General features: G+C 38.0%; 1 protein-coding gene across 7 annotated transcripts in view; it reads right to left on the bottom strand.

The window, feature by feature from the left end:
* sbf1 (SET binding factor 1) overlaps positions 1-9,660 on the bottom strand; it is a 54,818-nt gene extending 45,158 nt beyond the window's left edge. For 5 of the 7 annotated variants that reach the window (XM_081363651.1, XM_081363656.1, XM_081363654.1 and 2 more), the window contains exon 1: positions 9,439-9,636. In XM_081363651.1, the coding sequence (XP_081219777.1) occupies positions 9,439-9,493 (55 nt within the window). In that variant the 5' untranslated portion in view covers positions 9,494-9,636. Of the gene's footprint in view, positions 1-9,438 lie in introns of all 7 variants that reach the window. The other 2 variants (XM_081363653.1, XM_081363657.1) reach the window with 2 other exon arrangements.
* Between the last annotated feature and the right edge of the window lie 6,006 nt (positions 9,661-15,666).

Here is a 15,666-nt window from a genome sequence, read left to right as displayed (position 1 = left end):
TAATTGTGCATGAACGTTTCTCCTATTTCTACACTTATGACTGCAATTTGTTTATATTAAAAAAATGTTTTATTTTTTATATATTTAGACAAAATCGTAGAACATTAATTCTAGTTATCGGCCAAACGAAAATAATTACTGGCTTGTTCACATCAGCCAGATTTTTTATATTGTTGCATCCCTAATAAACACAAATGCTATTTCTGATGCAAAATTCACTGCTAGTGAGTAAATGGCTCAATGCACTTGTACAAATTCAGACCCAAACTCTTGGCCTTGGTCATTCTGGGTGGACTTGCACTGAGAGAATTGCATCTGCCAAAAATCTGCTGTTGCTCGGGGATACTGTGAGCGCAGTTTTCTTTCTGTGCAGAAAAGCTCTTCAACAAACTCACATCCTTCCTGCACGCCAGCAACCACCCGTCCCACAACCGCATTCAGCCCTGGCTGCTTTTTCAATAGAGGAAATACTCGAGCTTCAAGACGATTTCCACACTTTTTTTTAGAGAGAGCACTAGTTTTTACAACAAAACACCACCTCATTACTTCTAAAAATACGTGGCTTTTGGTGTCGCTCAAAAAAAAATCACATATCGCAAATTTTATGAACCCCAACAATTTAGATTTGTTTGCTCAGCCACAATGACGTCAGCGATATGTGAAGCTGTGTCTGTCTCTTGTCTATATTCTATGCAAAAACCTGCGGTTTTAGATATTTTAGGTCGGGCTCTTTGGTTTTCAGTGGACAAGTACTGGCCTTTCCAAAACATCTTAAAGAGCTTATGGGCTTCTAAGACAAACTACTGTCACAGCATGAGACATAAATCGAGTTTTATTTAGATTACGGATAAACTCTTACACACACTGACACAGAGGCCTTAAGTGCTACATTAACAAGGATTAGGACTGGGCGAGAAACATTGCAATGATTTTAATGAGCTTTTTATTTGGCCGTTAAGTTTCCAAAAGGCCATAATATATTAGACTGCTTCCGTGCCCTCCCTCATTGTCATGTTTCAGACAAGTATGAGAGCATTAAGAAGTTTGAATCAGTACAAAAGATTATTTTCTATAAGCTGATTCAAAACTCGGATTCAATAATCAAACTTATTCACGGAAATATGGCCTTTTTTAAGTTGTTCTAGCAACAACAACAAAAATGTGTCAGTAAATACTTCTTTTTGTTGTTTTATTCTGCATATAAATGAAAATTATATTTATACATTTATACATTTTTACTTGGAAATTTATATTATTATTATTATTATTATTATATATTATTTTTAACAAGGTTTTTACTGCGTTTTACCTTAAGTATTTCACATGTATTTCACAACAACAGCTATTTGGCCAAAATGATAGATAAATAAAGAAATACCTTTTAAATAAACAATATTTTCAATATCATCAAATGCTAACAAATATACAGAACTTCTATTAGCCAAGCCCTAACAAGGATACGCACACGTACTACAACTAATCTCTTTCAGGACACTAGATAAACACAGACACCCCTTCTCTCTCACACACTTTAATATATTTAAATAACCTCTGGCTAAAATACTAAGAGATAAGCAGCTACATCATTTTAGGTACCTTGTTACCTAGTTGATCAATAAATAAACATTGCAAAGGACTAAAGCTCAGTGTGTGACTGCTATCCTGCGTGAAATGCGAAAAGCAAACTAAAAGAACGCACTTGGACTCCTTTTGCTTACATAATGCTGACGCTATTGGATAGGCATTCCACCTCAGCAGAAATTCCAAGCCTTCCGACAAGGTTTGGAAATCATATGGAAAGTAGTAGTGAAATTAGCATCAGGTTTGTCAGTCTTCCTCCGGCAAGGGCCATGAAAGAGGCAGCCAGAAGAAATGAGGCTGTGTGACTGGTGTTTAGATAGAGTAAAGAGATTAGCACTAGGAACTCAGGGAATACACAAAGAAAAATCACCAACAGTTATAGCATTTAAGAGCGGACGTTTGACGTCTCACTATCCTCCCACAAGGCAACAACACATAGCAAACATTCTGTGAGAAAGCATCTATGGCATGCTGTCAATTGGGACAGGAAGCAATTTTAACTTGCCAGTCAGTTTGTTAAAAAGAAAAAATTAAACTGAATAAAAGTCAATAAGGCAAAGTATTGCATAACACACACACTGTTTCAAAAGTTTAGCCACAAAACATTATACCGGAACATCCTAAATCGAGACTAGTGTGACAACGCAAATTTACATAGAATTTTTCAACTCGTCTTGAACACGTAGCTTTACATTTCTGCTTTGAGACATCTCGCCCCATTGTAAATATGGCATTTTTAACTCACAGCAGTCACAGATGATATCGACAGAAACACAGATTAAACTGTCTTTTTTTTTTGTATTGACATTGTGACATTATATTGCACGTTTTTTTGTCATTGCCTCTAAATGTGAGGCTTAAAGCTTCTCATGCTTTTAACCCAACTCTCAAAAGATGACGGCCTCTCTTGCAGTATAAATGATTCATGTCTATGTTAGATGACTCAGAAATGTGTAATAATGGCAAAAAAATAACAGCTGACTGGTTTGGAGAAACTGACTTCGGCAAGCAAATAAAACAGTGGACTTTATAAGAAACTGCAACATAATGGTTTAAATCGAACTGCAATAATTATAGTTTAACCCTCGCTGATGTGAGTAAAGCAAGCGGTTCAAATCAAACACAAAGGGGAAAAATAACTACAATATTGAACCCCCCCCCCCCCCCCCAAAAAAAAAGAATTTTGCATTTATTCTTAATATTTATTTATTATTAGTACATGTATTTATAATTTTTTATTATTAAAACAATATTTAAAAAAAACTAAAATATTATTATGAATAATAATTATTAATATTTTTGTCATCAGTTTTCTTTTTGAATGAACGAATTAAACGTTTTTACAATAGCCTGTAAATTGATGCACCAAAACGACCTCTGAAGAAGGGAAACCCCCTCCAAAAGAGACCCTGAAAATCCTGCTAACCACATCAGAGCAAGCCAACCAATCCGCTCCGTTTTCTCTGCAAATGCTTTTATTTTTCACCTATGGACCAATCAGCTTCACTGCACTCTCAACCAATGGGTGGGCTGCAGCTGAAACCAAGATTAAGACAGAAAGAGTGGGACGCCAGACTATAATTCACTCCTCCGTGTCTGAATCCCAACAGCCACAATGCTAAAGACCCCTACATATAATCCAGTGGGTCAGCAATGAGGGGAAAAAAAAGGATTTAGAAGAATTACTTCCCGCAACCCCATAGGCATGTGAAGAATAAGATTTTCAGTCTCCACCCGAGGGGTTTGGGAGGAGGAGAGGGCCGCATTCCCAAAATACCAGGGAAGACCATGAAAGGTTTGCGGCCATGGAGAGCACACTCCCCCTTCCCGCCCTGACCTCCGCGTCCCTCCAGTAGAGAGTGCTCATTGACCCACAAGACCTCTGGATATGAAGCATACGAACAGCTATTAACTAGTCACTGCTTATCGAGGCATTCCATCACTAGACCTAATGATGTTGTGTGTGAGCTAGATTTTCAGCATCCTTCCTCAAGTCTTCAGTGTCACATGACCCTTCAGAAATCATTCTAATGTGCTGATTTGCTGCTCAAGAAATATTTATTATGTTGAAAACAGTTGTGCTTCTTAACATTTTTGTGGAAACTGATACTTTGATGAATAGAAAGTTCAAAAGAAAATTATTTATTTGAAATGTCTTTAGTGACACTTTACAAAGTTAAAAAAAAACTTACTTCCGTTTTAACCTAAATAATGCTTCCAATACGAAGTCACTCTCACAATTTCGACACATTCTACGTTGGCCAACTCATAAGGCATAAAAATCAACGAATATAAGATGACAATGCAGTAAAGGCCCACTGAGGCACGTGACATTTCCATCACACACGCTTTGGTAATATCATGTGAGTCCACCACATTCATAATGAAACTTAACGTCTAGGAGTTTCAAATGTATTTACTTGAGGTTGTCCTCACAGTGTGTTAACTGTACATATGCATACAATCCTAATTCCTACAGTGCAAACCATTTTAAAGACAAAAAGAGATTGAAAATGTGCGTGTCTGTGTGTGTGTTGAGCCCCCCTGTCTCTCAGAATGAGGGCAATCTCCATTGCCCTCTAGCCCCTCGGCTGCCACATGAATGAGAAGTATTCATCCACCAGCTGGCCATCAGAGCTTCGCGGCCATACGCTGCAGGCATGGGGACCGGGCTTCTGTATCCACGGACCCAGCCACCCTTTTCTCGGCACAGAACCGTTTATAGTCGAGCCAGATGACCAGAATTGGGGAGTCATGGTAACACAGAGCGGCCAGCGTGTCACGCCATGGCCCCCTTCGGCCTTTTTCTTCCTCATGAATAAGAATCTGTTCTGTACTCTACTGGTGAATATTTCTAGACGTCCGGCTGGGTCAGAGCGTTTGTCTAAGGCAGAGAGCAGATCTGTTAAAGGTGGGCCACTGTTGGTAAGCCACCAACTTTTTTTTTTAAGTTTCACAATTTGGCATGTTACTATTTGGACTGATGAAATGGGAATTGAACAATTCTGCTTCGATTTATCTTCAAGTCGGCATGAAACGGAAGTATTTTCTTCCCTGTTGTGACATATCTGAATGAAATGGCTTCTCGGACAAGAAAAAAATGGAGGGCGGGGCATGATTTTGTCCATTGGGAAATGATTGGATGGTTAGATGGATTGCTATTGGTCGATCTCATGTGAGTGACAGGTTGTCCCGCCCTCACGCCAGTAAACATGTCATCAGAGAAGAGAGGGATGTCGCTGCAAGAGGGGAAGGTATGTTGATTAAAGATTACAAGGGCACATGATTTAAAAAATAATGATGTGCATGGATAAATAATTTATTAAAATTCCTGTAGTTTGCCATTAAAAATGTGTTTTATTCACTAAAAAGTATCATACTAAACTGGTTGTGCTGTATGTTTTTAATTGGCAACCCTGGCAACCAATTATAACACCCTAAAGACTAAAGTCTTTAACTAAATATTGTCATATGAACAGTCAGTTAGCAACAACACTGATTTAAGTATGAACTTAATTTGCTCAATTGAAGCGAGTCATTCGTCCTGGAATCGTAATGAACTAGTTGTGATGAGTGTTTTGATTAAAGAACCAGATTACTGGACATCCACTCAAAACCCCCTTGCTTGAGGCAGCAAGTTTTACAAGCACATTTTTGTAAGAATCTAGGCTAGTTTTATTTTAGATGACTGGTTATGAGTTAATAATGTAGCTCATCATACTCCAGACAATCTTTTTAACATACATTCTCAACGGCATGCGAGGGTTAAACAGGAAAACAGACTGGCAGAGACAACTCTCACAATGAGTGTGCAACAGAACAAACGCTCTCCTCTTTTGTTTAGGGCCTCTCTGTTTTCAGCCGGGCTCCTCCCAAGAAAAACCGAGAGAGAGCAAGAGAAAGAGGGCTGCGAGAAAGAATGGGGGGGGGGGCTGTACTCTGAACCCCAAAAGACATTTCCATGGATGTCCACTTTTAGTGAAGCACACCCCAAACTCTAGACCTCCATTTTCTCACTCTCACACAATCTGGATTCTCATTCAATCATGTCTTCTCCCAAGAGCCTCAACTCCCATTTCCTGTTTTTTAAACAGAAAGCCCCTCGTCCAGAGAATCCTATTCAGCGCCGATCTCCTCGCAGGGCCTGGAAATCAAGCGGACAAGTGGCATTGCGCAGTTTCACAACAGACGCTGGGCGACTCCACCCTGACAGATCACTGCCCTCCACTGATGCAGTCATTCTGGCTCAAGAATGGTGATTTGTGGGCTATGTGACTGACGGAGACTAAGGCAAAGGGCCCGAGACAGGAACATGCCCCCTGGGTCAGGACGTGTTCTGCACTGGTAAACAAAACACTGAGCGAGGTTATCTCATTTAAGAGCGCCAGCCCTCTGGGTGTTAAGTAGGCACCACTTCAACAGCACTTCAGAAAAATCCTTTGAAACACGTCCAGGCTCACATTTACTACATGTTTTCAGAGATGTGACACCTCTCAGAGACATTAATATAACAGGACTTAAAGGGATAGGTCACTCCAAACTTCTTGAGTGAACGTAAAATTATGGGGTCGTTCCAAACCTGTATGACTCTCTTAGGGCCCTATGATTTCCGTGGAATCGTGGAATCCAGTCATAAAAACGGAATTTACTGTATAACGTGGAATTTCACAGAATTTGTCAAGTCTTGGATGAATAAATCAAAAGTAGGTCAGTACAGTTAGATCAAATCACGATATAGACTAATGTCTGTGAATATTAAACTGCAAAAAGACTATTTAAATCTGAATCCTGCATGCTCTGAGTGTCTCTGTGTGAATGAATGGCGCAGATGCACGGTTTCATTTACTACATAGGCCTACACACTGAAGCATGCGTGACGAAGCATTTCAGCCTCTGCCGTCTCACTATATGAGGACATGAATACATGAACTTCATCAGCATTTTACCGTTCATTTGAGAAAAAACTATCGTCATATCAAGCTCTACACGGCAACCCGTCAAAGTAAAAGTTTGGTTTAACTTTAACCTAAAGAAATTATGACAAAAATGTATTACTGTTGTACAGTAGAATTTAGCCACGTCTCAATAATAAAACTAACACTAATAATAATAGTAATAATTATTATTTAAACTTATAATCACAATTTTTTTCCATGTTTTAATTTTAACAGTAAAGATCTGTTGTGCAGAACGGTTGTGCACACACAAAAAAAAGTTTGTTTAATTTCACATGATTAAAAGATCAAATAAATTAATATTTTATGCGTTCATTTGATTGCCAGAAAAATGTAAATACACAACACAGAATTTATGGGGGGGGGGGACATTTCAAAGAATTGATTCTTAAATCATTGATTATTACAACGTAATTAAACCATTAAAACTAAATCCAGACAACTTATCACAAGATTAAGAATCACAGAATTTGGTCAAAAATTAAATTTTTTTCTGTGGAACCCAAAGAGGATATTTTGAAATATACAGTTTTGTCAAAAAATTTTATTCTGTCTTTTTTTTTTTCCAAATTGTTTCAAAACCATTTGAATACAATGTAAGTCAATGGGGTCCAATAGGGTTGTTTTGGACCCCATTGACTTTAATTGCATGGACCAAAACAAAAACACTTTTTTTCTAAAACAATTCTTCCTTTGGGTTCTGCAGAAGAAACTGTCATAAAGTATGTTGGGAGTAATTTTTGGGTGAACAATCCATGTAAGCCTACTTTGTATATGGGTACAACAAACAAAAGACAGGAAATTGTCAGGAAAAAGAAGAAACAGGATTCAGGAGACGTTGCAAGTGAGATTCAAGCTCAAATTTCCCTCATGAGCACCAAGCACCAAGGCTCAACATGGCAGAGCATGTCTGCTAACTGCTAGACATTATTTTGCATATTTAAAAAAAAAAAAAAAAAAACTTGTGAGACAGATATCAAACATGTAGAAACACTTTCACCCGCCGATTCCTCACAAATCTCACAAATGTGATGTCAAACCACAACAGCACAGCTTTATAACGTCACAGGTCTGCCCATAGGACAGCTCAATCCGGGCCATTCAGACTGATTTAGTTTGCTGCTATGTTGCATTGCAAGCTAGAACATGAACTGTTGTACTTTCATGTTATTTTTAAAATTTCATGTGTTTTTATTCTTGGATATCAATGGGCATAAAAAGAGCAAATCCCTGACTTCAGGAGAGCTCCGTTTTTTTTCCTCCACACACCTTTACTGTAATGTGAAGGTCTGCTTACCAGATGCTGAAACACAGCAGAAGGCTAGAAACAGGAAAGGAAGACATTCTGCAGCGCGTGCAGCCTTTCAACATCCTGTCAGACTACGTGTACGGCCACATGCGAATAGCAGCATCTCACGGGTAACAAAAACCAAAGACCTATCTGTGCCAAATAACTCTTCTTGAAGCGGACCACTGCACACATCATGCAATTTAACATGCATATTCATCTCACGAGTCCCCGATACTGTCGTTAAAAAGGGGACTCGCCATGTTTTGTGTGTGTGTGTGTGCCTCATAAATAAGGAATAAGACATGCACAGAGGCAGCTCTCTAAATAAAGGTTTCAAAGGTTTGATGCGAGTTTCCAGCAACTTGCTTTCTTCGGATTAGGGTTGGTAAATTATGCATGCTCACCGGGACCATTATATGGCACGAATCTAGGCCACTAACTAAAACACTCAACCTCCCGACAACAAAACTCACTAAAGACAGAGGATTTTACAGAAAGCTCAAAGCTTTCTACATTCATTCACATTCAAATAAGTATACTTTAAATGTTGGACTTTCTTTTTTCTGTGCAACCCAAAGAAGATATTTCGAAAACTCATGTTGTTTCAAAATCTGTGGAACAAAAAAGGAGAAATTTTGCTAAACGTCCTGGTAACTGTTTGTCATGTCATGTCAAAGAATGCAAAAAAGAAATTATACGTGTTTTTTCCCTTACACAAAGTTATTGTATAACTTATCGCAATATGGCCCACAAAAACACATTTAAGATGCTTTTATTGTGAGTTTACTTGCTTTTGGATGCTTGACATTTTCAGTCACCATTCATTGTCATGGCATAGTCCAAACAAGACACTCTTTTAAATGTCTCCTTTTGCATTTTGCAAAACTTTTACTGCCATACAAGTTCAGAAAGACTCAACTTTTATAAGGAACTACTATTCCTTTAATAATGCAGAACAATGCAGGCTAAAACAGTGCTACTTTTTTGTAAACAAAAACCTAGTTTGTTGCCAACTAAGACAGCATTTTGTGAATCACAGGAGCCCAAGCATGCTGTCTAAGGCAACCTATTAAGTTTAGACACTACCAAAAGCCTTAGTGCCATGCTGCATGTTATTGATGTTTGTTGACATGTCTTAGGAATGAACTGGTGCAACTTTTACATTTCTATTCAACTCTACAGGCGCATACTGGTCAATATAACAGCCTGTTACATGACAAACACAAGTGGCAAAGGTTACGCAGATAAATCCCTGTTAGAACAGTCACACCCTGGCAAAACAACAAAATAGTACCCGCGGTCAAACTTCTAATCATGAATCGCGAAAAAGGGCATATAGACAGTCTCGTCTTCGTGCGACTTCGGTGGGGTTCGGCTTTTGAGTTCGGGAGTAAAGATCCAGAGGCCTGGGACATCCGCGGCTAATAGTAACTCGCCCATCCCAGGCCGGAATCAGCTGTGTCGGGACTGTGTCCCTCTCCCTCCGCCTTCTGCTGTGTTTACCGTGAATAAACCGCGACTAATACACTCCAATCTAACAGATCAGGAGGAGGAGGAGGAGGAGAAGGAGGAGGAGGAGGAAGAATCGCTCGCTGTGTCTCTCTCTCTTACCTCTCTTATCGAGATCGTAGCCGACTACCACGAAGTAATCGGCGAGCCTGGTCATCTTATCGAGATCACGGCGACAGGCCTCGGGGGTGACTGTAGTCTTTCCGCAAGTAGACGATATTCCGATCACATTGTGAAGGCAGCGGCGACAGCAGCATCCCTCCTGCAGCAGCCCGCCGCCATACTGTCGCTGCGAGTGTGTGCCGTGCCCTGACAGCGCTCTGCGCATGCGCCGTGAGCTCAGCGGCGGCAGGGAGGGGCGCACGCTCAGGGAATGTTGCGTAGTCATTCATTAGAGCTCGTGCACGAGATACGCTGTCAAAAAAAAAAAAAAGAACACTTATTTGTTAACTTTAAGATTATACGATAAAAAAATAAAAATAAAAGTTAAAAGGCTCTACGTAGAGGAACATGTAAACTTGTGTTTACAAAATGTAAACTTGCAGAAAAAAAAAAAAAAAGTATGTTTTTATCAGCAAAAAGTACGAATCGCCCGAGAAATCAGCATTTGCAGAATTTTACCGTAATATTAATATATGTAAAAAAAAAACAAATAGGGATATTATCATGATACTTTAACATCAACAATGTTTATATGGATAACTGTAATAAAGTGAGAGCTAAGTAAGATGATGTTTGAGATTGATGCATGCAAATGGAAAGAGGACAAATTATTTGGTTTGTTTTATTTTGCACTTTTTTTTCTTAGGTTGCTGTACAAACAATAGGTGGTTCATGCCTTTAATCCTAGCCCCCTAAAAGTCAGCTCAGCTGTCATTGCTTAGGTAACAGAATCACACCGATTGCATGAACAGGTGGCTCATTTGGTGGATTTTACTATAAAGACACAATGTTTGGACAGTTGTTCCATAAATGTTACATTTATGAGTCTCATCACAGAGGAAAAAGCTGAAAAGGCCTACCGGATAACCCCCCTATATCCCACAATCTGAGGCCTGTGTCCTTGCCTGTCAGCATCGACACGCCTCCAAAAGAATTCCAACACTTCCTGTGTAAAGTCCTTTGACCCAGAGTACTTATCACAGCAGAATTAAAAACATTCACAGGCATGTTATACTGTCAGCCTGCCATCGAATAACAAGCGCTTTACAGTTGACAGTAATATTCCATAGGAAAATACCCCAGGGAATTGGCTGTATTTATATATATTTGTATAGTTATAATTTTGAATAATTATTTTAATAATGAAATTATATTTGTTGGTCATTTTCCTAGTCACTGAGGTTGTTGAAGTCAGAAAGATCCCCAGCCAAAGGAGTCATGTTATTTCATTGCGGGTCAGGTGAATCACATGACACTTTAGCCCTCCATTGTGACGGCCAAAAAGAGCAAATTAATTAAAAAAGAAAAAGTAGAAAGTCTGAAAAAGGGAAAAAGATAGAGGAGTGGAGTCACATCCCTCCTGATTAACAGTGGACTCAGTGATCAAGTTTCCCACAATGCCCTGAGAAAAGCAACATTAACAGTCGTGCAGCTGGGCCATCTCCATATCCAGTTCCTAAAAGGAGCCAGTCACACTATCGAGCCAAAAGGGCCACCATGCACTGCACCTGTGTATCTGTAAGAAAAGTGCATTGTGGGTTACAACTGATCCAATCAGAGAAGCATGAAATGATATTTAGCTTGATATTGCAGAATAATTACACCTGAACACAAAAAAAAAATGCCCATGTATATCTTTCACCACATGTTCTAATGAAACAGAAAAGTGACAAGTGTAAAGACCGCAGGAAGAGTCATGGGTTGTGCTTTGGCTCTTTGGTCTGCGCCATGTGACAGGAAGGGCAAATGTGTCTAAAGGTAATGCTCTGTGTGTAAAGGTGTCTGGGCCCTATTGCATGATACATAGTCTATTGGGAGAATATAAAGCGGAGCTGTTTTGGCCCGGATTTGAAAGTCACATGACATCCTGTCAACAAACCAATAGACAGGAAGTGGGCTCTTGGCTGATTGAAAATCATAGGTCATTTCAGAGCATCCCGATTCCTTATGTCACAATGTGGACTATGCAGAAAACCCTGCAAATATTGATAAATGTGTTTTGGATGAAAAAATTTTCTTATTATCTTAATTAAACGTTTAATGTGTTTTTCAATGCTCAGTGTTTCAAAGCATATAGTAACATATTACAAAAATACACATATTAATTCATATGAATATATGATTAAATATATAAAATACATACAGCTGTTACAACCCTGGTCAAGGGTCAGGGAAAAAACATAAATAAAAAAATCTGAACCCACAGATACTGTGTGCTTGTCTTTATTTTAGATATATTATTTGGCACCACTCAAAATTCAGGCAATCTCTTCCGATACCGCAGACTAAACCCACAAATACTCAATATACTTGTAACGTGAAAATAAAGAAAAAGAAATGACGGTCTGTCCTGACCTCCTGCACCAAAAACCGGAGAAAAGGATTTACAATCAAAAATAAATGGCACCCCTTCAGCCTCTGTGGTGAAAAAGCACCATAATATTCACACTTGCACTATTTACAATAAAGTTTTTTAAAGAAAAAAGGCGGCACACTTGCCAGCTCAGCAGAAAAAAAAAACAAAGAAAAACAACCAACAGACGGGTTTAAGAAACAAAACAGTAATCGACAAGAAAATAAAGAAATAAACATTCAAAATTATTTAACAGCAAGTCCGCTAAATTACAATGACACACTGATTCACAAAAGACAACAACGCCAACTCAATTCTCTCCTCCTCCAGGTGTATTTCAAAAGACACCAGTCGTCAGGTGACCGATCAGCTGGTGCGCTTCCATACGTCCAATTAGGATGGAGACGCGGAGTCACCTAAGACAAGAGAGACAAGAGAAAGAGAGACAATGCATATTGAGTAAGGCATGATGTGCAGTCATTCTTGCAAAATAATTGAAAAATAATAATCCCCAAGCATGGTTATTATTATTTTTTATTCCCTCCATTGGTCCTTATCAATCATGGCTTCCTTATCCACTCAATTGGCTCTATCACTCTCTCTCTCTCTCCTCGTCACCTTTAGCTGGTGTGTGGTGAGTATATGTCGTTGTATATGGATGCTGCACACTGGGACTGGTTGAGGAGAGATTCCCTGATATGACTGTAAAGCACTTTGGATGTACAGTAGTACATATGAAAGGCTTTCATATGTACTACTGTACATCCAAAGTTCATTGAAAGCGCTATATAAATACCTCATCCATTCATTCATTTATTCATTACTCTGAAGTGTTTATTTTGTCCTAATGAACTGACTGCATCGTATCAATAAATGGCCATAAAATTCTGATTTGAGCTGACATTATTTTACTATGTGAGAAGAGAACATTTCAGAGAGCCGCTTATACTGTATTTGTGTTGTTTTGTTAAAAAATACCAATATTTAGCTGCTATATGATCTTTATTTTGATTCTGTTCTGTATACAGTAAATTCAGCCATTTTGAGTTTGTTACATTTGTGTTTTGACATAAAACATAAAACATGAAACATGTTGTTTACAGATGCAGACCTTAACAACCCATGCAAAACTGACAGGAAGTGACATTTGATCAAATTCATTGACAATTTTGCATGAAGACATAGGCAATGCATAAATAATATTGGATAAAACCCTGTTTCTTCTCTTCCATATCAAAAAGTTGAATTGACAGACCAAATAATGTCTTGTTTAATGTTTATTTTATACTCTATTTTACTTTATATTAATATTGCTTTTATTTTTATGACTATTACTGGTGCCTTATTGATATTTCGGCAATATTGTATCCAAAAACAATCAAGCTAATCACACTTGGAAGAAAAGATTCTATATAGAACCTTAAAGGATTCTGTCAGGTGCTTCATAGAACCTTTTAGGGGTTCCCACATTTTATGGATTTAATTAATTAATTAATTAATTCAGTTTTAATTCAGTTTTAATGTTATGAATTAAACAGCTCGTAAACATACTTGATCACTAGAGAGAGAAAAAAAACTAATAAAACATCTGATGAAAGTAATATGCAATCACTTAAGACATTTCTCCTTGGCACAGTACTTTGAAACTGAAAAAAAAAGACCAGGTAAACCATGTGGTCTATGCTGCTGAGAAACTATGGTAAACTTAAAAAGTCGAATTAACTTGAACAAAGAAGCAGGAGAAAGTAACCAGTACCTGCAAGATCAATCCTGTTCAAATGCAGGATGGGAATAACAATGAGTCATGTGGATGATGAAGTGACATGATGAAACATACGAGGCGGTCGGTGTTTGCAACAATCATTCATCTTTTATAACTGAGTCTGCCAGCAATTTGAACCACTAGCAGAGTCTCGTGACTTTGTCTTCATCCATTTGTGGAAATATACATCCATTGTTCCCCTGCAGTCACACCCAAACACAACCGCTGAAGCAGATTGCCATTCCCACACACAAATCTAAAGATAAGTGTAGTGTATGACATAGCTGCACTGGCTGATGGGTAATGGTAACAAAAAAGAAACAGAAGCCCAGTAATACAAACATGACTGCTAACTGTCCATCCCAGCAATGCAAATAAACTTGATTGTGAGCCATAACAAACCAGTTGCGTTCTCAAACTCAAACCTTCTGCCATCGTAAACATGCGAAGGAAACAAGCTCAGTGGGAACAAGCATGTTTTCAAATCGATTTAGCACAGGGATTTACTATTTCATACTGGGGAGGAAGAAGAGTAAAGAGACCGTCTTTGGAGAGGTTTGTTTTTGTGTTAGAAATGTTTAAGATATGTTGTTTACGTGCACTTTGAACGTAATGAGAATTTCCCGCTGGGAGATCAAATATACTATTACTTTCTGTTTTGAACACCGAAATCTCTCATCATGACATTGTTGATATTTATTCAGTGTAGTTATAGTAATGTTCACTAGGGGGCAGCATACAAGAGACAACCGTATACTAAATCTATCTATCTATCTATCTATCTATCTATCTATCTATCTATCTATCTATCTATCTATCTATCTATCTATCTATCTATCTATCTATCTATCTATCTATCTATCTATCTATCTATCTATCTATCTATCTATCTATCTATCTATCTATCTATCTATCTATCCATCTATCTCTTCACAGCAATACATTTCACATCTAAAATGCATTAAAACTACCAAAACACTTCATACATGACCTTATTCAGTTTTATATTGTGTTAGGATTTGAACTTAAGTTTAACAGTTTGTGGAAAAAGTATAAAACGTGCAAATTGTCCCTTAGGTACATAGTTTTGCCACTGTTTGTGTCTGAGTGAGAAAAAGAATTCATGTAATTCGAGAGATTTTTTTGTTTTGCCAAAGCAATGGAAAATGATCCACAGTTTAGCCCACATAGACTACAGTTGTGCTCACTGTGAGAAGAGTTTTGAAAAGTGTCCTTAAAATTGAGAAACGGTTCTTAGTGACTGTAAAAAATTCGTGTAAATAACACATATTTTATATTGTAGTGTTTTAATATATACATGACATGTATAGCATGTAATTTTTCCCAAAGATTTTTTTTCTTATACTCATAATTATTAAAATGTGGGTTTTTTATCTCAGCTATTGCAAATGAAAATATCCACGTCATCATATGTTTTGGGAAAATCAGCCCAGTTTAACAGGCGGCTTGCGGTTTGAACTGGATTCATTGGCTGCGGTTACTCATGTAAACTAATTGGCACATACAGCTGATGAGAGATCAGAGGAAGAGACCAATTGCTCTCGTCTGTGATTTGGCTCCACTTCACAGTTCTGATGTCACATGATTTTTCAGGATCTGTTCCCAGACACGTACAACTTGCTGATCTCTAAGAATTAGCATTAATCAGTCACCTTGGCTCAATACACTTTATATTCACTTTAATTGTGTTTTCCACTAACATACAAAGCAGCAGAACACATTTACTTATTTAAAACAGAAACAAAGAACTTTAATAAATGTCCAGCACTGCCCTGAATAAGTGACATATATTCACGCACTGGAGCCTTGAGGTACTGTGAAGGAATGTGATTAGTAAACTATCCAATTTCATATAAAGTCATGAAATGAAAATGGACAATTATTTATTTTGTTATGGAATATTACAGTATTTATTATAAATTATTTATCCATGCACATCATTATTTTTATATTTTATGACATCTCCCTTCTCTGATGACGTGTTTACTGGCGTGAGGGCGGGGCAACCTGTCACTCACATGAGATCCACCAA

Source organism: Scardinius erythrophthalmus (genome assembly GCF_964197995.2).
Source record: "Scardinius erythrophthalmus genome assembly, chromosome: 4".
Taxonomy (NCBI): Eukaryota; Metazoa; Chordata; class Actinopteri; order Cypriniformes; family Leuciscidae; genus Scardinius; species Scardinius erythrophthalmus.
Note: the sequence above shows the minus strand (reverse complement) of the source record. Positions and strands in the feature narration are given on the sequence as shown.